Raw genomic sequence first — 24613 nt, 5'->3', positions numbered from 1 at the left:
CGGGACCGTGGGACTCCCCCTCTCCATCCGCTGCACCATATGGCTGTCTGATGGGCCCATTCTCAGGACTGGTGAGAATTTTAAAAATGAGATGAAAACATTCTGAGACACCATGAAAATAAACTGCTAAAGACCAGAAGGCATCTCTGGGGGACAAACTCACGTCTGGACTCAGACTTGATGACCACTTCTTAATATGAAAAATCACATCTCAGCTTTAGTTTTAAAGCCCCAAATGCATCATTTTTAATACCTTCCAAAGAACATTCCCAGTTATGTATGAGCTGTGCCTGGGTTTTAAAAAGATAATTGTTGTTTCACGTGCATTTTAAAAACCGGCAAGCTCCTCACGTAGCCAACAATTATTCATGATCAGCCTACGTACAGTCCAGTGTGTTTTCAAACATTTATTCTTAATCCCCAAATCATTTATTTAACTGAAGGCCTCTGGACTCATTAGGAACACTTAGTGAGGCAACTTTAAAAGTAAATATTCACGTTAGACTTTGGAACCATGGAGTAAGCAAAAGGACAGCCTATCATTTTGTTAGGCTCAAGAATCAGCCATTTGGAGGTGCTAAAGGCCTTGCTGAGGCCAGGAACCATCAGGTATATCAGCAGAGATTCATCTGAGATGAAAGGTCAGTTCTCAAGGGAGGGTCTAAATATCGGGCTGGCCGCTGCTTTGCTGGTTACTGTTACTGCAGGGGGCTGCTTCTAGGCACAGCTGAGTATCTGAGTAGAGGTGACTCAGGCCCGACAGACCTCTTACCTGCAACCTCGAGAGCTGGGCCTGTTTCCCAGGAAGGTCCCGCTGAAGCCCATTCTCAGCACGGACCCTGATTTGGAGGTCTGAGAGCCTTCTCTGCAGGGGATCAAAAGCATCTCCGAAATCTTTGTGTTGAGCGAGTGAGCTCTGCGGAGACAGAACAGGCAGCACACAAATCAGCTTTCTTCTCAGGCTCCCAGTGGTACAACCTGACACTCACAGACTAGCTGCTCTATCTCCAGCCTTCTCCTGGCTGGCTCGTACTCACTCAGGCGCCACCCCCTCCAGGAAGCCTTCCTGGAGCCCTTGAGGTGTTTGACTCCCCTCCTTGAGGACCGTAGTGCCCTCACCTAACAGTTGTTCTGCCTCTAGAACAGGGGCTGGCAAACTACATCTCCTACCACACACCCCAAGTCCCAGCAGGGGCCTGTGTTTGTAAATAAAGTTTTATTGGAACACAGCCACACCCATTCATTTACAGCTGCTTTCATGCTACAGCGGCAGAGTTGAGAAGCTGCAACAGAGACCACTTGCCCTGCGAACCCTCAAATGTTTGCTAAATGTTTGCTCCGTGGATTAGATCAGGCCAGGGATGTAATGCTCTTAGCAGGTGCCAGGCCCCTGGTCAGTGCCCCAGAGACCATCTCTTTCATCATCATCATTATTAGACGCTCAGCAAACATTTGTTACCTAAAAGAAACTGGCCACAACATCCCATGTTATGTCTGTGATTTCGTGTGGCCGTTTAAAAGTGTCCCTAATAATACTAGCTCCCAGCTCTCCAGCGGTTTAAAGTTTACAAGTGTTTTTCTCTGCATTTTCTTATCTGACAGTCCCCAGCTCTTTGCAGAAAACAGTTTGACTTGATCAGTGAAGAAGGGAATTTGGGGGCAGAGGTGGGAGGCCGACAGGTGAGAAGGATCGCGCCATAATCCTACCCAGATGATAGATGAGGGGCCTGAGGTCGTGGGGGACAAAGCGATATGTCCAGGGCCACGTGGTGGCCAGTGGCAGAGCTGGGGTCAGGATGCAGGGCTGCCCTTCCTGGAGGGCTGGGTCGACGGCTGAGGGCCGCCAGTGGGGCTCACCTGCAGTTTGCTCTTTCTCTGCAGAAGCCGGTTGTGCAGTAAGTCTCTGTCCCTCACGGAAGTTGCCACCTGCTCCAGCAGGGCCGTGGCTCTCTCCTGGCCAAAGATGCCGCCCAGCAGGTCTTTCTTCAGCTGCAGCATCGTCAGCTCCTCCTTCAGGCGGGAGCTTTCCGCCAGGGCCGCCTAGGGGAGACAGGGCCTCCGTGAGCCGCAGGGCAGGATGAGGCTGGAGATGGGGCCAGGAGCGCACCTGTTCTGGCTGTGCCTGCCCAGGAGGCTGGGCCTTGGTGCTGGTTTCCAAGGAAGCAGCAAACGTAAGGAGAAACGGGCTGGCAGGAGGGCGGTAGGAGGCCCTGAATGTCAGGGTCAATCTGATTCCTCTCTCACCTCCACATCCATCTTATTACCAAAGCCTGAGCAAGAATTCTACCTCCTACGTGTTCTGGAAATCCGTCCCCTCTCCATCCCCCACCACTGACTGTGCTCACCTGAACCCCAGAAGCTCCTGACCGCCTGCTGCCTCCCAGCTGCCCCCCAAAATTGACCGTCCATACTGCAGCCGAACCCCAAACTAACCAGTCTGATCCTCTACTCAGTGATCCTCTATCACCGACAGCAGTGGGCCATCCCCCAGTTGGTGTATGGGACATTTCGAAGGGGCTAAGGGCCTATGGGATCATGATTAGAGGAAATTCTGGAAGGCTTCCCAGAGGAAGTGGCACCTGAGTGAAGTCGTGATGTGTGGGAGCTCACCGGGCAGAAGGGGAGGAAAAGGGGACTCAGCAGCCCTGTGTAATGGGCAGCTGGCTCCTAAGCAGGCAGCCTGAACTCTGCACAGCCCAGGCCCCACCTCCTCCAGGAAGCCTCCCCTGACCACATTCCCAGCCTACATGCACTCTTCCTGCCCCCAAAGCCTTGTTCCTCGCTTCAGGCTCCTGCTGATCAACAGCTGTTGGGGACAAATACCTCTTGCTTCTCTAACTGAGGGCACAGGGGCCCTGGAGGCCAGGGGTTTGGTCTTCAGCTGGCCAGAGTCCTTCCATTTGATATCTGATGATGTTACAGAGATGCTGAGCTGGGCACGGGGCTGGGAGAGGGAGAACTAAGACCCCAGCCCAGGTGTGTGGTTTGCAATTAGCTACACAGAGGTCAAGCTTCTAGCTGTAGGGAGTCACCTTCACCCCCTTTTCACCAGACTCAGACACAATATCATGAGGGTTAAGAATTCAGGCTGGGGAGTTGCAATCATGAGTTTGGATTCCATACTAACTGGGAGAACTTGGGCAATTCCAAGCCTCGGTTTCCTCATCGGTAAATTAGGGGTAGTCGTACCCTAGCTCACGGGGCTGCCGTGAGGCTTAAATGCCTAGGAAGCATTTAACATACTGCAGGACCCAGAGTGAACACACCATAAAAGACAGATCTTCTCAGCCATTATTATTTAACCAACTGTTACGTGTTGAATTGTGTCCTTCAAAAAAGATATGGTGGGAAAAAAAAAAAGAAGACTCATGGGGAGAAGATGGCCATGTGACGACAGACACGGAGATCAGAGTGACGGACCTACAAGCCAGTGAACACCAGCGACTGCCAGCAAATACCAGGAGCTGGAAGAGGTAAAGGAGGATTCTCCCCTAGAGCCACTGGGAAGAGCAAGGCCCTCCTGACACCTTGACTTTGGACTTCCAGCTTCCAGAACTTTGAGAGAATGAACTTCTGTTGTTTGAAGTCACCAGTTTTGGGTGCTTTCTTGCAGCAGCCCCAGGGAACGAATACACCAGCCACGCCCAGGTTTTGGCTGGAGCTTTGCAGATGCACAGGCTGCTCTGAGGCTAGATGCAGGAGCTGAGTCAAGACAAGAGAGAGCTGGCAGCTCGAGCCCTGGCCTGTGAAATCCATCCCGCCCAGGTGGGCCGGTGGGAGTGATGAAAGACATACTTCCAGCCAGCAAACAGCGTCCAAACGTGAATAAACCAAAGTCCTGGCCCCAAGTGTTCCAACCCACTGCTCCGCGAAATTCCCGCACTGGGAGTCCTGGGTCATACTCGAGAAAGACGGGACCTCTCTCCTGCTTCAAGGAGGTCCCGGTTTGCTTTCTGCCTTAGTGGGAAGGACAGGATGAAATATAGTTGTGATGCAGGTCAAAGCCAGCCCTGTCACTTAACGGCTGTGTCACATCGAGCAAGTGGCTTCCCCTCTGGGACATTTGTTTTTCTCAACAGTCAAATGATAATAAGTGTTCTGAATGCCTCGCAAACCTATTTTCAGGAGCCAGAGTGAAGACATGGATAAGAACATTAGACAAGAGTCTAGAACCCACCATGCTGCCCCCAGCTCTGCTCTCTTGAGCAGCCTGACCTTGAACAAGCTCCCTAACTTCTCCCTGGCCCCAGTCCCTCATCAGTAAAATGAGGAGAATGGTAGAAATGGAAACAAAACTCCATGTACATAGATAATCAACATGTGCTAATGATGGCAATGAAAACTGGAAAGAACCTAAACAATCGAAGTGCAGAAACTTTAAAAAAAAAAATGACATGGAATATTCTGCAGCCATTTCAAGTGACGGCTTTACTGACCCATTTTAAAGGCCACTGAGGAGAAGTTCGTATGTGTCAACTGAAAGTATCTGAATATACAACCACACAGCATGAGCTCAAATACACAGTGAGGATGCACACTTGCAGTGGTGGCACCCACCTTGGGGCCACGAAGGCAGACGTGGTTTAGAGCTGGAAAGAGCTTGGGTCCTGGAAGATACTGCTGAGCTATCAAGCCAGCTCTGGGACGACCTGAAAGTCTCCGTGTTTGTTTGTTTGTTTAATTATTTAATTTTTTTGGCCGCGTTGGGTCTTCGTTGCTGCTCGCGGGCTTTCTCTAGTTGAGGTGAGCGGGGGCTACTCTTCGTTGCGGTGCACGGGTTTCTCATTGCGGTGGCCTCTCTTGTTGCAGAGCACGGGCTCTAGGCGCGTGGGCTCAGTAGTTGTGGCTCGCGGGCTCTAGAGCGCAGGCTCAGTAGTTGTGGCGCACGGGCTTAGTTGCTCTGTGGCATGTGGGATCTTCCCGGAGCGGGGCTCGAACCCGTGTCCCCTGCATTGGCAGGCAGATTCTTAACCGCTGTGCCACCAGGGAAGTCCCGTCTCTGTGTTTTAAGCCACCACTGACCAGGTTTCCTGTCACTTGTCACATGCATCCCAACTGACACACAATAAAGGTAATGGCCTGACACCCTGTTTCTCAGCACTGCTCAGGCTTCCACCTGAGGCCTGCCTGCAGCAGGGTCCTAAAGAGAAAGGCTGAGCACAGATCCGTGCAGTCCTGGAGCCACACCAGGCACCAGGCTTCACCTCCTTCCCAAGAACTGACGGTGACTTTTGTCGCTGATAACTACAAGTGTTGACATTTCCTGTGCACTTAGAACTCACCAGACAGGGTACAGTGGGCTCCACCCAGACATCTGGAGGACCCAGAGACACGCCTGTCCCTGCGGGGGCGCCTGAAATGCTATGCTTGGCTGGTGGCCTCCCCCAGCTGCACCCATCAGCCCTCCCGACAGAGCCATGCGGACCTCAATCTGCGGCAGGAAGGTGTGGATGGAGGGCGGGTCCGGCAGGCTGGCGGTGACGTCCACGATCCTCTGGGCCAGAGCCCTCCACAGCTGCAGCTCCTGCAGGGGCCGCTGGAAATGCCGCCACAGGTCCACGCCCGCGGCATTACGTAGCCTGCTGCTCTTGGCTTTCATGCTGTGAGCACCGTGGAGGGGGAACCGAGAGAGGAGAGAGCGGGTCAGTATAGGAGCAAGGCCGCTGCCCAGAACCCAGAGCGCCCGGCTTGTGCTGCTTCCAGGGTGGGCACTCTCCTCTTCTACGGACTACTGGGCTGTCCACGGGACCCTGAGGCCTACGCTGTCCAGACAAAAGGGCACCGGAGGTAAGCCAGTCCTCGAATAGACTTGCATCCCAGCTTCTGGACCAGGGAAAGAGTCAAGCCTGGAAGAGGAATTATGGAGCCCCCAGGCTGGTACCGCCTGCCCCCAGGCACCTCGAGGAAGCAAAACAGAATACTTTCTTGAGTAGGATGCCATTACTTGAGGCCCAAATAATTTCTACAAATAATTTTTCCAATATGCTGTCCATTGTATATAGCACAGGGAACTATATTCCATAACTTGTAATAATCTATAATGGAAAAGAATCTGAAAAAGAAACGATATATATGTATAACCGCATCACTTTGCTATACACCTGAAACGAACAAAACGCTGTAAATCAACTACATTTCCAAAAAAATACGTATATATATATGTACAGATATAATGTCTAGCACCCAGTCATAGATAACCAGCACCTGCCCCCTCCACGAGAGCAACGAAGGGGAGGGAGACCTCGGCCACCCTCTCCCACGGCCCGCTATGCACAGGAGGTTCAGTCTCACCACCACCTCAGCGTCTTGTGGAGGATCCAGGCCCTTGTTCTGCGCGTACACATGTAGGGCCTGTGCACACCGTGGGGCGAGAGTCACCTGGCAAGGCAGGAGGTCCCTGAGTTCCTTCTCGAGGAAAACCCCTGCATCAGAGGCAGGAGGATGAGAAGTGCTACGGGGGGGGGACAGCTGGGCTGTGTTCCAAACACCTCTGAGCCTCACGCAGTAAAAACAGGTAGCGATTCTGAATTTACACTGTGCCCAGCTCCACACAGGGTGGATATTTGAACTGCTGGTCTTTGCTGGGCTAAGAAGCTGGACCTAGCCGCGCCCGAACCCATGGGCGGACACGGAGGTAGCGGCTGGTCTGAAGTCAGGTCCAGCGCTTACATCAGCACGGCCGTCAGCAAGTGGGGCACAATGCTGGCCTAGTGAAAAGCCCTCCCCTTTGGCCATTACATAGGGGACCCATCCCCCGTGCGAAGCTGCATAAGGAGACTTGATGGAAATAAGTGAGGAGGCCACATAGCACAGAGAAAAGCAAAGTTCAGGCCTCTTTCTGGGAGCAGAATGGAAAATACTTCGAAAAGGGGTCAGTACCTGAGCCCAGTGAGACCCTATAATGGCCAGTCGTTGATAAGAACAAGAACTATTTGTTATCAGGCAGCAAGAGGTGCAAGCGCCTCTGCAGCTGGCGTCAGACGGGCAGAGGCCCTGAGCAAAGCCCCCTCTGCAGCTGGCGTCAGACGGGCAGAGGCCCTGAGCAAAGCCCCCTCTGCAGCTGGCGTCAGATGGGCAGAGGCCCTGAGCAAAGCCCCCTCTGCAGCTGGCGTCAGATGGGCAGAGGCCCTGAGCAAAGCCCCCTCTGCAGCTGGCGTCAGACGGGCAGAGGCCCTGAGCAAAGCCCCCTCTGCAGCTGGCGTCAGATGGGCAGAGGCCCTGAGCATGAGGTCCAGGACCACCCGTGGCCCGCCCGGTACCTCTGGTGCTCCTGGATGGCAGAGACCACGCTGCCCGCGAGGGGCTGTGGGTCCTCGGGGAACACGATGAGCTCCTTCAGCCGGGCCTGCAGACGGTCCACCCGAGGCTCCTCTGCGGCCAGCGCCGCCCGTGTGGCCTGCAGCAACAGACAACACCCGACGGGACAGGTGAGCTTCCGAGATGGGATGGCGGTGTGTGTGCACCGGGGTGAGCATATCCTGTGGAAGTGGGCCAGCCTGGGGGAAAACGGTCCCCCAGGGGAGGGACAGGGGCCCCGAGAGCTCAGCCCCTGCTCTCCCGCTCCGTGACCCCAAACACATTTGCTCTTTTTTTTTTCTTTGCGGTACGTGGGCGTCTCACTGTTGTGGCCTCTCCCGTTGCGGAGCACAGGCTCCGGACATGCAGGCTCAGCCGCTCCGCGGCATGTGGGATCTTCCCGGACCGGCGCACGAACCCGTGTCCCCTGCATCGGCAGGCAGACTCTCAACCACTGCGCCACCAGGGAATCCCCTTGTTTGCTCTTGATGAGCAGGTTTTTCTCTTTATCATCACCTACCTCACAGCCTTGCCATCGACTAACACCTAATCATACAAATAACTAATACTTAGGGAACAGTGATGACGTGCTGAGTGCCCTGTGGTCCCATTCATTGAAGCCTCGCCATGGTCCTAGACAGTAATTCTCTGTGTCCCCGTTTTACACACAAGGAAACTCTGGCCAAGAGTTTTCTGACAGTTGCAGAGCTGGGCAACGGTGGACCTGACATTGGAGCCGGGCCCTCTGGCCCTTAACCTGCCCCTTCAGCACTGAAGGAAACAATGACCTGAAGACGCTCTGTGAATCCACTTATTGTCGGCAAGAGGACATTTCCACCCAGCAGCCCGACCACTCCACTCAGCCACGTTCAGGCACTTCGGATGCGGCCTCTTCCTGCTATCCTGGGAAATGTGAAGTTTGATCCTGACCTTGACTCTGGCTGGTCCCATGCTCAGTAGGAGGCAGGGTGGGGGAGTGGAAAGCGCACGGGCTCTGGCAGGACACAGGCTGGCCTGAAAACCCACCTCCAGCCCTTCCCAGCTGCGCAGCCTTGGATCGGTCTTGGTCCCTCGGGGGTAAAACGGGGCCACCCCCGCTTGACAAGGCACCGGGTACAGGGCGGGAGCATTTCTCACTACATAAACGCTAGTTTAAGAACAGAGATCTTCGAACAAGTTCTGAAATTCCCCTTCACTGATTTCCGGTTAGTCATATCTTGGTCATAATTGACACTTGAACCGGGTGGGACAGGCAGCACCTGTAGGGATGTGGTCTGCCTCCTGCTTCGGGAAAGGCTTCCTGAAACATAGCCGGGCATGGCCAGGTGGCGGCTGTCGGGACACGGGAGTGTTGGCAGGGCTTTCCAGGCCTTACCCTCCCCAAACTCCATCCCTGCCAGTTTGCTTGCTTTGACCTTGGCCCTCACCTAGAACTCCTGCTAAGAGCCATATGTTCCCTGAGTCCCGATGCTATTGGCAGGTGCTGTTCTAAGCACTTTTGTTTTCACAGGTTCATAAGGAATGTGGAAGGCAGGTCTTATTATCATCACGTCCCTGTCACATTTAACTGAGATTAAACGACTTCTCCCCGGGAATTCCCTGGCGGTCCAGTGGTTAGGACTCCGCGCTTTCACCAACGAGGGCCGGGGTTCAATCCGTGGTTGGGGGAACTAGGATCCTGCAAGCTGAGCGGTGTGGCCAAAAAAAAAAAGATTCTTCCAAAGCCAGCCAGTCGGCAAGGAGAGGAACGAAGACTCGAACCCGGGCAGTCTGATCCGAAAGTCCCCGCCGTGCACCACCGCACCACACCACCCCTACCCTGTGCCAAGGCAGACAATCCTACAAGGGAAACAACTCCCTTTGTAGAAAGTTGATCACTGCAGTGAACCTGGTCTCCTACAAGGCTGAGTGATGTTAAAGAGCACAGATGCTTCGTTTCTACCTACACACAAATATTTCTGCATATGAGCAAACGTTAGAAAGAAGAGGGGAAGAAACAGAACAATCTGGAGTGGAGGTAGGGCCTGGGGGCTTTCCTTTTAGATCTTTCCCCTAATGGAATTGACAAGCTAGCTCTTTGAGTTAATATAGTAAATAAAGGACTGCAGAAGGGTGTTAATCCTTATTTGAAAAATCTCTCTGTCCTCACGTCAAACCTCTCGTGAGTGGGCACATGGGTGGGGAAGTGGGAGGGGGCTCCGAATGGACACCGTGTCTGGGTTGGAGTGCCCCCACCCTCCCCAGGATGGGCATCATCTGCTGGGCCTCCTAAGAGCCCTGGTTACGTTTGTTCCTCATCTTCTCTACACTGAGAGCCTTGCCTCTGACCTCACACTCCCTGCTCTGTGCTCGGGAAGTGCTCACCACATCCTACCATCAGGCAAGCGAATGGCAAACTTGGAGCCGGTCCACCTCTTATTTACCCACCAACTCATCATGTGAGGCTGGGGATGTCGTGGGGGCGGGGGAAATCTCTCCAGGCCTCAGTTTCCTCATCCAGAAAACAGGTACAAACAACCAATTTGTCTACTGTGCTCGGGGCACTGAGATTATCAAAAATCCAGGAAGACCAGAGCCAGCGTGCTTGAGACTTAGCGTGATCCTCCCGCTGCACAGAGGATGCCCCGAGGCACACACGGCACCCGGACTGGGCCGCGGCTTTGCCAAACACTGCTTACCGAGTAGAGTCTCCAGCGGGCCACCAGCTCGTCCTGGGTCCCTGCTTTGGCCGCGGGTTCCAGGTCCTCCTCCGCCAGCCTCTGAAGGCCCTTCCTGAACTCTGCCAGCTCGGCCTCCAGCTGCCTCCTCTGCTGCTCGTAGGCTTCCCTGGACCAGAGCAGGCCCCGCAGCCGCCCCTCCTCCCCCTCCCAGAGTGCACGCAGCTTCTCCAGAACATTCCGCATCTCCTCCAGTTCTCTGGTGATCTTCTCTGCACCCAGAGGGGAGCTGCTCTGGATGACGCCCCCGGCCTGCTCCTCCAGCCTCCGCAAAGACTCCTCGCCCCTGGGAAAGTCGCTGGCGATGTCCTAAAGCAGGGAGGCGGTGGGAAAGAAACCCGAGGGGAAAAAGAAAACACGTGCTGCGTTTCCCAGGACCTCTGGGAGCGTCATGCCCAGCGGTAATTCCTATTCCCAGGCTAGACCCAAGGCACCTTTCCAAGGGGTGGACTGTCTGCCTTTGTAACATGCAGGATGTGATTCCGTTACCATGTCATTTACAAGCCATGTGATTAAGTGAAGGGGAAAGTCTCTGTTGGGTACTTCTCTGTCCTTAACACTCTCTGACATTTGTTAATCTTGCTTTTTTAACAGAGACGGAGGCAGCCTCAGGCTCGAAGCCTTCAGCTGGCAAAAGTACGGAGCAAATAGAACCTAACGGCGCCATTTGGCCTCATTACATCTATTTGTGTGGCTATCTACCAATTCTGAATGAGTATTGGTATTCCATTTATGACAATGATATAAAATTTCTTTTTAAATCAGTGTTCATTGCCTTCTAATATTAAAAAAAAATTTTTGGTAAACACTTTTGTCTGTTTTATTTAAAATACCTCCAAAATATTTTTTTCACTTTTTTAGTGAAGTGCAACTTACGCGGAGTACAGTACAGACTGTCCTTGACTTAAAATGGTTCGACTTATGATTTTTTTTACGACGGTATGAGAGCAATATGCATCCAGTAGAAACTGTACTTTGCATTTTGAATTTTGATCTTTTCCCAGACTAGTGATATGCAGCACGATGCTCCCTCGCGATGCTGGGCAGCGGCAGTGAGTGTAAACCAACATAGTTTTCACTTTCACTATGGCATTCAATAAATTACATGAGGTATTCAACACTTTATTATAAAACAGCCTTTGCGCTAGATGATTTTAGGCTAATGGAAGATGATCTGAGCACGCTTAAGGTGGGCTGGACTAAGCTATGATGTTTGGTAGGTTAGGTGTTTTAAATGCACTTTCGACTTACGATATTTTCAACTTACGATGGGTTTATTGGGACGTAGCCCTACTGTAAGTTGAGAAAATCTATATATAGATCTTAAGTGTTACTGTTCAAAGAGTTCTGAGAAATATATATGCCCATGCAGTCCACACTGTTATCAAAATATAGCATTTCTAACATCCCAGAAGATTCTAGAACTTCATCTATTTGAAATCATAGAATATGTTATTTTTTGAAACTGGCTTCTTTCACTCAGCATAATGTTTTTTAGATTCTTCTATGCTGTCAGGTATATCAGAACTTCATTCCTTTTCATTGACTAATATGTCTTTGTACATATATTCTATTCTATGACGTGTTTATCCAATACTCTGCAGATAAAAATCTGAGTTGTTTTCAGTTTAGGGCTGTTATGCATAAGGTTGCTGTGAACATTCTTTTACAGATACCCACACTTTTCAAAAGTTCAATGTAGGGCTTCCCTGGTGGCGCAGTGGTTGAGAGTCCGCCTGCTGATGCAGGGGACGTGGGTTCGTGCTCCGGTCTGGGAGGATCCCACGTGCCGCGGAGCGGCTGGGCCCGTGAGCCATGGCCACTGAGCCTGCGCGTCCGGAGCCTGTGCTCCGCAACGGGAGAGGCCACAGCAGTGTATATCACTTTGCTTTTACAAAAGACCTACAGTAGTACCTGTTTTCGCTACCTGAAAGAAATCCAAAGAGGATTTTAGCTTTTGCGAGAAAAGGTAATGACTTCTCCGCTTGTTTCCTGTTTGTTTGTTTTTCTTTTTAATTTTGTGGCCGTGCTGCGCGGCATGTGGGATCTTAGTTCCCCAACCAGGGATCGAACCCGCCCCCCCTGCAGAGGCAGCACAGAGCCTTAACCACTGGACCGCCAGGGAAGTCCCACTTCTCTGCTACACACCATTTCGGCTCAAGAACAGTTCCATAGGAACACGACTTTCAGATAGTGGGGAAACTGCACACGTCATACAAGATATTTTGTGGCCACTGTTCATTGGCTTTTTCAAAAGAGAGTCAATTTAAATACAAATATTAAATAAACGGTATAGGTGCTGTAGAGCTGTGTCAAAAATTATAAAGTGGTCCTTGAATTATTGAAGATAATCTACCCACTCACTTTACAGAGGGAGTCGGAAGCTCGTTCAGGATCACAGCAAGTCAGGAAGCCCAGAGTGGACCCAGCTTCTCCTGCAGGTTAGATGCTTACGCCAGGGTTCTTACCTTCACATACTGACATGTGAGGTCAGATAACGCTTTGCTGTCGGGGGCTGTCCTGTGCACTGTAGGATGTCTAGCAGCATCTCTGGCCTCCATCCACTAGATGCCAGGAGCACCTCCACCCCCAGTTGTGACAACCAAAAATGTCTCCAGACGTGGACAATGTCCACCATTTGAGCCCAGCTGCTCTAGACCATGTTGCTGTGGCCTTGGGTTTCCAAATGCCCTGCTGGCTCAGAGACTTCCATAAAGCAGCCGAGGCCCCAAGCATGGGATCTACACCACATCCCATGCTTCTCCTCTTGTGGTGTCTGTGTACAGGGATGTTTGTATCTCTTGGGACCTCCCAGCCCCATCCTATTAAATAAACTCTAACAGAGACCCGCCAGCCATGAGCGCTCCCTCCCCACTCTGGCTCCCAGTCCCATCTTATTAAATAAACTCTAACAGAGACCCGCCAGCCATGAGCGCTCCCTCCCCACTCTGGCTCCCAGTCCCATCTTATTAAATAAACTCTAACAGAGACCCGCCAGCCATGAGCGCTCCCTCCCCACTCTCGCAGAGCCTTGCCGGGGGTTGGTTACCTGCAGCGCCGAGAGACGGTCCTTGGTGCTCAGCCGGCACTTGCGCCCCATGCAGCCGTGCACCCGCTCCACCACCGCCTTCAGCCACAGCTGGAACTCGTCCACGCTCAGCTGGAAATGTTCATGCTCCTGGGTCACCTGCTCCAGCAGGTCCACTCTGTTCTGTGGGAGGGGAGGAGAGTCACCGGCCGTAAAGGTCCCCAGCCCAGGCTGCCCCTCGCCTGGCCTCCCAGGCCTGAATCTGTGTGTGTGTGTGTGTGTGTGTGTGTGTGTGTGTGTGTAGGGAGCGTGGGACACAACTGACCCTCAGCCCTTTCGCTGGACACAAAGATCCCGGACATTCTTCTCTACCTCATCAGCAATCAGTCAAGAAATTCTTGGCTTTAGAGACCAAAACATGCCAGCACTGGGCTTGTCAACCACACAGTGGGCTTTTCTTCCTGCCACGTCCTAGGAATGGCACTCAAGATGGGGCCGTGGTAACAACTACATAACGCTACCATTTGAGCACTTACCAAGGTGCCGGCGCTGCCCTAAGAACTTTGTGTACAAGATCGTCTCACTGAATGCTCCTGACGGCCCCCATAATGTGGTACCATTATTATCCCAGTCTGATAGATGGGGAAACCAAGGCACGGAAAGTGAAATGACTTGCCCAAGGTCACCTGGCTAGGAAAGCACCAAGATTCCAACCTGCGAGGCAAGGCTGGGCCAACGCATCTCTGCTCCATTGTGACTATGTCCATGGGGTACGAGAGTAAACAGCAGGCTGCCCCCCATTTCCCCCGAGTGTGGTGATTTGCCTGCATGTGTTGGAATTGCCTCTATTTTCAGACACTCCCACTGAAGCTCTAACCACACAGGGGCAAGATGGTGTCCTAAGGGTGGGTGACATTTGGGGAGATAACAGTGTCCTGCTATAAGACCTACTGTGTGCCTAGAGATTCTGATTTTCAAAACACACCCCTGATTACAGCACCATCTCTTTAAACGCCTCCACTGCTCCCCACTGCCCCCAGGCCCAGGTCCAAGCATTGTAGCCTGGTGGTCAAGGGCAGGACCCCACGATGCGGCTCTGCAGACCAGCGGTCAAGACCCTGGGCTTGGGAGCCCACTGCCTGGGGCTTGACCCTGGCCCCCCTCGAGCTTGTAATTAACCCCTCCATATGGTGTGGTTGATAACAGTAACTGCCTCATGAGGGTGGCATTAACTGAGTCAGGGCTCGCACAACCCCAGAACAGCACCGGGCAGCGAGTAAGAGCTTGAGAACTCTGAGCCATTGTTTATTGTCACCTGTGTCCCTCTGCTCGTCACACCCAACCAAGTGAGAGGTGCCCACGTGGCAATGCTAATCTCCAGGCCCCACCTGCTCTGAGGCTTTGCCCACTGCCCCAGGCTGTGGCTCTCCCCCAGCCTTGTCTACCGAATTGTCATCTGGTGGGGACCAAGCGCTCCCTAAGGACACGGGGGTTGATTTCATCTCCCTGGTCCCGCTCAGGGCAGGCTCTGAGACTAAGTGCTTCCTGAGTGGCCAGATGTAACTAAGTGTGGGGTGTGTGCCGGGGGAGGGATCTCTCCAAGGAGAGCCAAGAAAAAGGAACCAGGGGACCTTCGTTTAATAAGCACCTACTATGTACCTGGAAATAGACCGGCATTATCGTATTTAATATCTTCACAAGGATCCCAAACTGTCCCATTATGCGAGTATCCAAATGGGTGTCGGGAGGTAACGTAACTCTTGCAGACAAGATTTAAACGCCAAGTTCAGACTCCAGAATCACTGCTCAGGCCCAGCGGGTGGCAGAGTCTCTCTTTCTCGCAGACGGGAGATATTCTGGGCTTTGCCTGCCGTGTGGTTTCCGCTGCAACTTCTCCACCACTTGTGTGCTACTTACATTGTAGCACCCAAGTTGCAGCCACAGGCAGACACATAAAGAATGGCTGTATTCCAACCAAATGAATCATGGGCACTGACATTTGAATTTCCTATCATTTTCACATGTCATGAAATAGTCTGCTTTTAATTTTCCCCCAACCACTGAAAAATATAAAAACTATTTTTGGTTTACAGGTCATAAAAAAGTCAGCAATTGGGCTGGATTGAACCTACGGGCAGTGGTTTGCTGACCTCAGCTCTCAGCCATGGAGTCAGGCCACGTTCAGGAAGGTCCTGACCTTCTGCGAGGCTAAGCCAACCATTCTCAACTGGGAAGGGTAGACGGACACGTGGATTTGAAAAACCCCCCTGGCTATGTGTGTGTGCCTTCCCCTCCCGTGGAGAAGCCCCTCACCAAACCTAGAAACACCAATTCATTGAAACCTTTGCAACACCCATGGCAAGTAGGGGAAAATATCCCCATTTCAGAGACGGGGAAACCAAGGCACAAGATCAAGTCCTTCAGTGAAGAACTGAGAATCCTCTCACTATGGGAGGGAGGCTCAGCGCTTGACAGATGGGAAACACGGGGCTGCCTGAATTCAGAAAGTGGACCAAGGTTCCCCTGCTGCTCCCCGTCCCCCGCAGGGTTATTTGCATCCACCAGAATCCTCCCCGAGCTTCCTCCATCCACGAGAAGATTCATTTACGAAACAAAGTGGGTCAAGAATACTAAGCAGAGAATAGGGGCTGGGCCCCTGGTTGACACTGATGGTGATAAAGGTTGCAGTGCAGCAAACTCTCCAATAAAAGTGCCGGCTGGCGGCTCTGTGTGTGTGAAGAATGAGGTGCTGGCACTGGGGGAGATCCAGAGTAAATAAGAGCCTCTGTGACGGTGAGCAGGCGGCTAGGAGAGGAACGCGGCCGAGCAGGGCAGGCATCCAGCCGCGCTCTGTGCCAGGCGTAAAGAGATCACAGAACGCAATTCAGCCACGGGCGGGCAGGGCACGTCGGAGGAATGTGGGTGACAAATGGGAGAGGGTTCCACCTCCTCTCGTTACACCAAACAATCAAACCATCTGTGTGGGCAGAGTTGTCAGGAATGTCAAAACCCAACCAATTAACAAGGGCGGGAGTGGATTTGTGCCTCTGCAAAGGGCTGCAGGAAGGGCTCTGATTCCTGGCCGAGATGCCAAACAAACCCAGCCACAGAGGGAAGCAGGGAGGAGGAGGGTGCTACTATCTGCCTGGCCCTTCAGAAAACAATCATTGGATTAAAAACCATCAGGCAAAGTAAACAAGCAGGCCCCGCCCACGGGCAACCAGCCTGCTTTGTCTATTCTCGGCTTTCAGTGGCTTTCTGCTGGCTGTGCCACTGCTAATTCCCGGGCTTGGCCACTTTCCCTGATCAAGAATCTCCCTTCAGGGGGTGGTCACGAAGGATACAGTCCAGAGGTGACCCCCGCCGTGCTTCTGTGGTCCTGTCCCTATTAACACCAGAGGCCTTGCTAAATTAACACATTGGAAGTCAAAACTGGATTTTTAGAGGCAAAAGTAGTGGCTTGTTAACCAGCGCAAGAAATAATGAAATGGGCTCTCCTCGGTGAACGTTGAGATATTAATACATACGGTATCTCCTATGGCCTGAGACGCATCCTCCCCAAATTCACACCATGAAGCCCTAGCCCTCAATGTGATGGTGTTTGGGGGCAGGGCCTTTGGGAGGTGATTAGGGTTATATGAGGTCATGAGGGTGGGGCCCTCAGGATGGGATGAGTGCCCCTATAAGAACAGACACCAGAGAGCTTGCTGACCCTCCTCTCCAGCGTGTGAAGACACAGCAAGAAGGTTACCATCTTCAAGCCAAGAAGAGGCCCCTCACCAGGAACCAAATCTGCTGACACCTAGAGTTCGAGCTTCCCAGCCTCCAGAACTGTGAGAAACAAATTCCTGTTTTTTAAGCCACCAAGTCTATGGTATTCTGTTCTGTCCACCCGAGCAGACTAAGACTATATCCCAGGGACGCTTCCCACCCTTTGAATAGGCCTGGGCCTCTAGGGGTCCCTGCGTGGCTCTCCTGCTCTCACTGAGGTGGGAGGATTTCAGTTGCCTGCCTCAGGGTGGCTTTCTCGTCTGACTTTAGTGCAAGGTGAGACCTTCAATCAAATGTCCAGAGCAGGTGACCAGGAGGCATCCGGGCTACCAAGAACCTCTGAGGGCTACTGGACATGCAGTGTCCCTCGCCCTGCTTAGGGTGGAGCCAGAGTGTCTTCCTTTCGTCTGGAGCTGGAAGGCCCAGTATGGGGTATGCCCCGGGAGGCTGACGCTGGGGAAGCTATATCCTATTTTACTGAAGAGGACCCTTGCTAAGGGTGATATAACAGTTTGCCCCTCTCAGTAGCTCCTGTCTTCTGAAGGTCATGGCATCATCTGGAAGCTATGACTGTTCTCACCAACAAAATGCACATGCACGTGACAGTTTGAGTATAACTTCAGAGAGGCTCTGTAGGGGCCTGCCCTGGCCTCTCCCTCATACCGCCTTTCAATCTTCTACTGCCGGCTCTGGGAGAGACAAGAAACAGCTCCCCATTCACCACCCCTACCCCCAACCCCATCCCGAGAGCTAACCGGGCTCCCTGTGAGTTAGAACACAGCTCCCAAACCTCTGGCAGCCAGGAGCAGAAAACCAAGGGTCTGTGAGCTTCAGCCAACAGCTCAAAAGGCCAAACTGAACGGCCTTCTCTCATAGAGTCCAGTCACCCTGCACACCCCCCAGTTTCCACACTGAGGTCAAAATTCACCAGCCTGTCTGGCAACTCGGAGGGCTTCTGCCAGGGCGGCAGCTTCCCCCCACCCCTTCATCATAGGCAGAGCCCCCAGGCTCCTGCCCCCAGGATGCTGCCAGCTGGGCTCCGCCTCGGGAAAACCCTTGGAAACAACCTGCTCCCTCATCCAGGGGCTCGAAACCTCCCATGTACCACTGCGTCCACTTTCTGAGCTGGACCCGCAGGAGCTCTGGCGGCCCCTGATCTCCCCTGATGGACACAGGTGCAGCGACTCACCCAGGACCCGGGGCAACCACCAAAGGAGGACCCCACATAGGGAGTCGCCTAGGACTTCCGGTTCTTTCTGATGGGCCGGGGTATCTGACCCTTAGATTATTATTATTTTTTTAATTGAAGTATAGTTGATTTACAATGTTGTGTTAATTTCTTCTGTATACAGCAGAGTGATTCAGTCATATAGATATATACATTCTTTTTCGTATTCTTTTCCATTGAGGTTTATCTCAGGATACTGAATATAGTTCCCTGTGCTATATTGTAGGACCTTGTTGTTTATCTGTAGATTATTTTTTAAGTCAAAATTTAAAAAAAGGGCCCAGTCACACCTTCTCTACTTACCACATAAGAAGGTTGGGAGACTCAAATGAGGTCAAAGACATGAAGGGACTAGGAAAAGATAGCATTCGCCAATAAGAGTTGTGATTTCTATGAATTTTTGGATCCAGTGAGGGGAGGGTTCCCTGGAGGGACGATGAGAATCTCTGAGGTGATCATTTCTTAGAACTGGTGCTCACCGGTGCCCCAGGCATGCCCCTTCCACACACATGCGTGTACACATACACACACACACACAAAACCACTTTCTATTTCCTGCACGAGGCGCTCTCTGCTGATTGGCACAAGCACCTGTTTCTTGTAAAGTCTCAGCAGCAAGGAGGCCATGGGCCAGGCACCTCCCCTGCCTGAGCCCGTGGGGCAGACCTGGAGAGAGAATTGCTGTTAAGCAGGCTCTAGACACTTGGATGCCGTGAGGGAGGACCAGCTGGCTACAGCTCTGAGAGCCAAGCTCCACCCCACCTGCCTGTCCTCTGAGCCTCCCAGCTGCAGGGGCAGGGTTCTCATTCATTCAATGAAGGGCTCAGAGCACCTGATACGTGGCAGACACCATTGTTGTCGCTATTTCTTCTCACTGCTACCGAGAGCACAAGTCATCCTTTATTCTGGGAAAATGCCTGCCAATTTCAAAGAGCTCACATGCAAACTCATTCAGTCCTACACCCTGGCTCCAGGTAGGGTGAGCACCCTGAGGCCACACAGCTGGGAAGCAGCAGAGCCTGGCTGGAACCCAGGTCCCTTTCCAAGCATTCTGGGGCCAGCGTCCTATTCCTACTCAAGGTTTCTCAGATCTCTGCTTATTATAGAACCATTTCCCATAACTTGAAGGACCCAGGAGACTTCCACCTCCAGCAACATGGGAGAGCTGAATACCCTTCCACCGTAGCCAGCCAGAAATGCTGGATAAAATGTAACAAGCATCATTTAAATGCAGAACCACGCACACACCGCACACACCAAGGTAAGAGATATCCCGTGGACCAGATGCAAAGATGCTATGGAAACCAGGATGCTAAACCCACATATGTGCTTGACGTCTTCTTGGGTTTAATGCTCAGGCTGGAGGAGGAGGTAAGACTCTGGGCCCAGGGGGGCAGAGACCACGGCAAAAAGGCAGAATACTCAGGGGACCCCCCCCTCTGTCAAAGGGTGAACTAGAGAAAAAAACCTTCCCACCAGCGCAATACAAGACAGAAGCATATGTGTTTCAGCCTGGGGTCTGGCTGAAAAGACAAATGAAAAGATAGTCACCTTTCAGAGTATGGAGCCAGGAGCCTCTTGCATCATTTTGGCTTAGGGTTCAAGTGCAGAGAACCCACTTGATATAATACAAAACCAAATAAAATTTCTTGAAACAAAATTGAACTTAATAACTCAATGGACTGTTTAAACCAAGGCAAGAATGAGGTGAGAGACGGGGACAAAGAATGGGCAGAGGAATTGGGGGAAGGACAAAAGAGAGCAGAGGAGGAAAGCAAAGGAGAAGGACTAAAGGGCAGGAGGAGGGAGGGAAGGAAGGAAAGAGGGAGGGAGAGGGGAGGGGAGCTGGGTGGAAGTGAACCTCAAAGTCCATCAGTCAGTCAGTCAACATACACTTACTACGTACCCACATGTGTATTAAGCATGAGCAACGCTGGCCATACAGATAGTAGATAATGTGTCAATGGGTGGATGGATGGTGGAGGGGTGGGTGAATGGGTAGGTGGAAGATTGACAGGTAGGTAGTTATATAATGCTTGGGTGAGTGGATAAGGGATGGGTGACAAGTAGATAGTGAGTAGGTAAGTGGGTGAAGGGGTAAACGGTGGGTAGTAGATAGTGGAGAGATGGATGAGGACATGGGTATGTGAAGTGTACATAGGTGGGTTGATGAGTAGGTGAATGAATAGATGGGTGGGTGATTAAGTGGCTGGAGAGAGGAATAGGAGATCTAGTTAGGTTAGTGGAGAGGTAGATGGGTGAGTGAGTAAACAGATGGACAGGAGGGTGGGGAGATGGATGGGTGGATGGGTAGGTAAGTGGATGGAGGGGTGAGTGGGTAGATAGTAAATAAGGGATTTAGTAGTTAGTTTAGAGGGGAGGTAGATGGGTGAGTGGGTAGACAGCTGGATAGGAGGGTGGGGAGATGGGTGGGTGGTGGTGGGTGGATAGTAGATGGTGGGTAGATGGATGGATGGATAGATGGTGAGGGAGCAAACGAGTGGCTGGACGGGTAGATGGGAGCAGGTGACGGATGAAGGGTGAAGACAGCCCGCTGCCCGCACCCACCTGGGCTTTGGTCTTCACCGCGTCGTACTCGGCTTTCAGCTTCTTCTGCGCGGCTTCGTCCACGCTGGGGTCCCCGATCCTGTTGAACAGGGAGGCCGCCTCCTCCAGCAGCCGGTCCAGGAGCGTGGCCTGATTGTCCACGTTCTGAAGCAGCACCTGGGCGTGGCTCAGCTGCCAGCGCTTCTCCTTCAGGCCCAGCTGCAGCTCCACGGGGGGCTCGAGCACCACCGTCATCTTCTGGAACCAGCGGTAGAACTCATCCCGGGCCAGCAGGTACTCGCTCCAGTGCAGCCACACCCACTCAATACGGCTGTAGGCAGAGGCCACGGCCATGAGCATCCCCCCACCAGGCTCATGGGCGGGGAGGCCGTGCCGCTGCCCCCTCCCCAGTACTGGGGGGCTGTGGGAGGGGGCACAAGGACACCCTCTCAGGCCTCACCCCAGTCCTGATAGACAAGACCCTCCCGTCTGGGAGACAAGCTCCATGGGGCTAATGATCAGGGTGGCTCAGATTCCAGACCTGCTCTGAGAACCCCCAGCCTGCTGATGCCCTGAGCCACCAGGACCCCCAATTCCTATTAGTGATGCACGACGATGCCCACAGTTGTTTCTCTCTGGTGTTGGGACTCCACACACAGTCACCCTGGCTCTTACCACATGGGTGCCCACTAGCAGTCACGAGAAGACTGCCACGGGGAGTGTGTCTCTTAATTTGCGGAGTACAATAGGATCTGTGGGCTCATCACCGCTCAGCGGGGACAGAGGGCTGGGGCCTGTGCACGGGTCCCAGGCGTGCCATGAACTCGCTGCATTACCCCGCCTCTGCACCCGCCTCAGTTTCCCCATCTGTAACGTGGAGATGGCCCTATCGGTCCAGCCAACATCAAGCTATTCGCTTGGAATTCCAAGTGAAAGAGTTTGAAAAGCAGAAAACACTGAGTGAAGTCCCCCCGGTCCACTCAACATTCTGGTTTCATAAAGACGGAGAAGATGCTGGCAGCTCCTGCCCACTGAGGACCTCCTGTGTGCCAAGCGCTGTGCCTGGCTCTCGACATTTGCTATCCCCCGCCATCCTCCTAAAAACCTTCAAGAAACACTTGACTATACCCATTGTCCAGATGAGGCGCCTGAGGCTCAGGGGTCAAGTAACTTTCCCAAGGCCACACAGCAAGTAACCAGCAGAGCAAGAGGCGATCCCAGGTCAGGCAAAGCCCCCGCCCCTGACCTGGCTCCCTGGTACAAGCAGAGAATCTGGGCTAAAGCGCTAGCAAGGCAACAGGCCTTCTTACCCCCCGGGGCCATTTGGCCTTTCTGCTGGAGGATGCGCATGCGGCAAGTCTACCAAGAATTAATTGTTGGCAAAACACGATGGGCTCCCACTGTCTATTATCCTCATTAAAAAGAGGCAGGCAGGGTTGACTGACATCCCAAGAGAGCATCCTGTTCCCACTAATCCCAGGACCGAAGAAATGTCCCTTGGGCAGCGGCCCCAGGCCAGCGTGGTGGTGGGCACGGAGGGTCGGCAGCAGCCGCAGACAAAGGCCTGGAAAGGTACCCAGCCATCCTACCTGTGACAGTGGGTCATGTAGGTGACCGTCTCCTCCCACTGCGCTTTGACGTCCCTCAGCCGGGTCAGGATCTCGGGCTTCTGGTCCTCATGGCAGCATGCCAGGAGGGCTTCGGCCGCCCGCAGCACCATGTCCACCTTCACGCGGCCCTCTGGCTCTAGCTGGCATATTTTCTGTTGTGGACACAAAGCCAGTTCCCAGGAGTTAGACAACACGCCAACAGGCAGAGCCTTGGGAAGACAGTGGCAAGACATGGAAAGAGGCAGGACTTTGAGACCAGAGGAGCTGGGGTTCGGATCGCAGCCCCTGCCCCTCCTCCTGTGACCTTGGGCAGGCTGCTAAGGGCTCTGGGGTGGGAGCGAGCGGCGATGGAGATTAATCAGCACAGAACCGCCCAGAGCTGTCTCATGATAGGAGTGCCCTCCCTTCCCCGGTGGGCCTGTTTCCAGCTGTGTGAACCCAGAAAAGTTTCATTACTTCCCTGGCCTTGGTTTTCTTGTCTGTAAAGTGGGTGTATAGTAGTACTCAGCTCTCAGATTTTTTTTTTTTCCAGAATTAACTGAGAAAATGCATGTAAAGTACATGTCCCAGTGTGTGGCACCATGAGAATCTGCCTCTCAGGCCCACTGCAGGGAGTGGGCTTGGCCCAGGTCCCCAGCCGAGGCTCGGAATTATCTCTGAGTTTGCCATTGGCACCAAGGCCTCGCTCCCTCAGCTGTTCCCACCAGTGACCAAACAGGAACACGAAGGCAGGCCCGTTACCACAGGACACTGGGCTCCTCTGAGGGGTGACTGATTCGGGACACCCCACGGCCTTGCCAAATTCCCTGAGAACCACCCGGCAGCCCAAGATTCTCCCTGCTCTCCCGGACTCAGGGTCGGACCTGCATTGGACTGGCCGTGTCCCTCCCAGCCACCCCGGGTTCCCGTCCCATTTTCTCTCACAGATGGTTCCCTATTAAACGTCTTGCATATCTAACCTCACCTTGGCCTTGGCTTCTTGGAGGACCAAGGCTGATACGCAACGCCTGGCAAATAGTAGGTTATCTGGTAACATTAGCTGTTGTCATTATTCACTGTTATTATTCTAGTTCTTTGGCAACTAAACCTTGGTCTCTGCAGTCAAAATAAGATTAGACTCCAATTCCAGGGCTCGTCTCCACTACCTGTGTGACCTTTGTCATGGTACTTAAACTCTCCAGGCCTATGAAATGGGGGAAGATAATGGTTAACGCCACCCAAGGTTACAGTGACATTGCGAGATACACTAGCACATGGCCTGGCCCACACTGCATCTCCCATCACTCCAAAATTGTTCACCGTTACCGCTACCTTTTGCTTACCTTCTGATTTTATTTACTGACAGCACAGCGTTTGCCTAAAGCTCCAGCTATTCCCCAGCCTGTCTCCCTAAGGCTGGCAGTCAGTTTTCTTAGACTGATGGCCCAGTGGGCTGGCCGTCTGAGCCTTCGCTGTGGGTGGGGTCGGGGAGGGGCTCCTGCCGTGTCCAGGGCTGCCCCACTGACAACTCTGTGGTCCCAGGCAGGTCACTGCGTCACTCAGAGATGATGATAACAATCTCTGCTTTGTCTACCTCATAGGATTATAATATTACTTTTCAAAAACACTATTAATTAGAACATAGATATGTTAGTGGACTTTATAAACCACTGAGCGGTTATGCAGACCCTCCCCCAACATGTGCAAACGGGCAATGGTCCCAGTCCTTTTTTGTTACCTCGTATGACAGTGGTTAACGATGATGATGACATCGATGATAGTACAGAGCAGCGGTCCCCAAGCTCTTGGGCACCAGGGACCGGTTTCGTGGAAGACAGTTTTTCCACGGGTGGTGGCAGGGTGGGAGGTGCTTCAGGTCGTCATGTGGGCAACGGGGAGAAGCAGAAGAAGCTTCGCTCGTGTGCCTGCTATGCAGCCAGTTTCCTGACAGGCCACGGACGGGTACCGGTCCCCGGCCCAGGGCTTGGGGAACCCTGGTAGAGAGGGACTTCCCTGCCTATGCGTGTTATCAAAGAGTGAGGTTAGAGAACCTCCTTACGAGGGCTGTCTCTGTGCTCTGAGTGGGGTGTAGAGAGGTAGCGTGAGGAGCAGGGAGGTTCCCCCAGAGAGGAAAAGAGCGTTGGTTTGGGGCTCAGGGCTGGGCCCAGCAGCAGGATTTGCCGGACCGTAGCAGGCAACAGGGACAGCAGGCGCCCAGCAGGGACCCCAAGTCCCGCTCAGCAGTGGGCAGCAAAGTGGCGGACAAAGGCACCACAGTGACGAGTGTGGACCAAAGACCCAGGGCCACCGTGGAATGTTCTGGGCTGAGTAAGATTACCCACCCCCTGAACAGAACATTTCACACCTCTCAGAAGAAGGGGTCCCCCAGCATGGCTGAGGATGAATTTCTTGCCATCCAGTGAGATTTAATTTGATT

At 52.9% G+C, this 24613-nt stretch overlaps 1 protein-coding gene across 3 annotated transcripts in view; it reads right to left on the bottom strand.

The window, feature by feature from the left end:
* SYNE3 (spectrin repeat containing nuclear envelope family member 3) overlaps window positions 1-24613 on the bottom strand; it is a 90568-nt gene that overhangs the window by 21255 nt on the left and 44700 nt on the right. For all 3 annotated transcript variants that reach the window (XM_079914424.1, XM_079914423.1, XM_079914425.1), the window contains exons 3-10: window positions 22177-22349; window positions 20609-20918; window positions 13063-13224; window positions 9975-10322; window positions 7260-7396; window positions 5426-5600; window positions 1858-2040; window positions 773-916 (exon numbers count right to left, since the gene is read on the bottom strand). In XM_079914424.1, coding sequence (XP_079770550.1) covers window positions 773-916; window positions 1858-2040; window positions 5426-5600; window positions 7260-7396; window positions 9975-10322; window positions 13063-13224; window positions 20609-20918; window positions 22177-22349 — 1632 coding nt within the window. The remainder of the gene's footprint in view (window positions 1-772; window positions 917-1857; window positions 2041-5425; window positions 5601-7259; window positions 7397-9974; window positions 10323-13062; window positions 13225-20608; window positions 20919-22176; window positions 22350-24613) is intronic.

This window comes from Stenella coeruleoalba (genome assembly GCF_951394435.1).
Source record: "Stenella coeruleoalba genome assembly, chromosome: 2".
Classification (NCBI taxonomy): Eukaryota; Metazoa; Chordata; class Mammalia; order Artiodactyla; family Delphinidae; genus Stenella; species Stenella coeruleoalba.
Note: the sequence above shows the minus strand (reverse complement) of the source record. Positions and strands in the feature narration are given on the sequence as shown.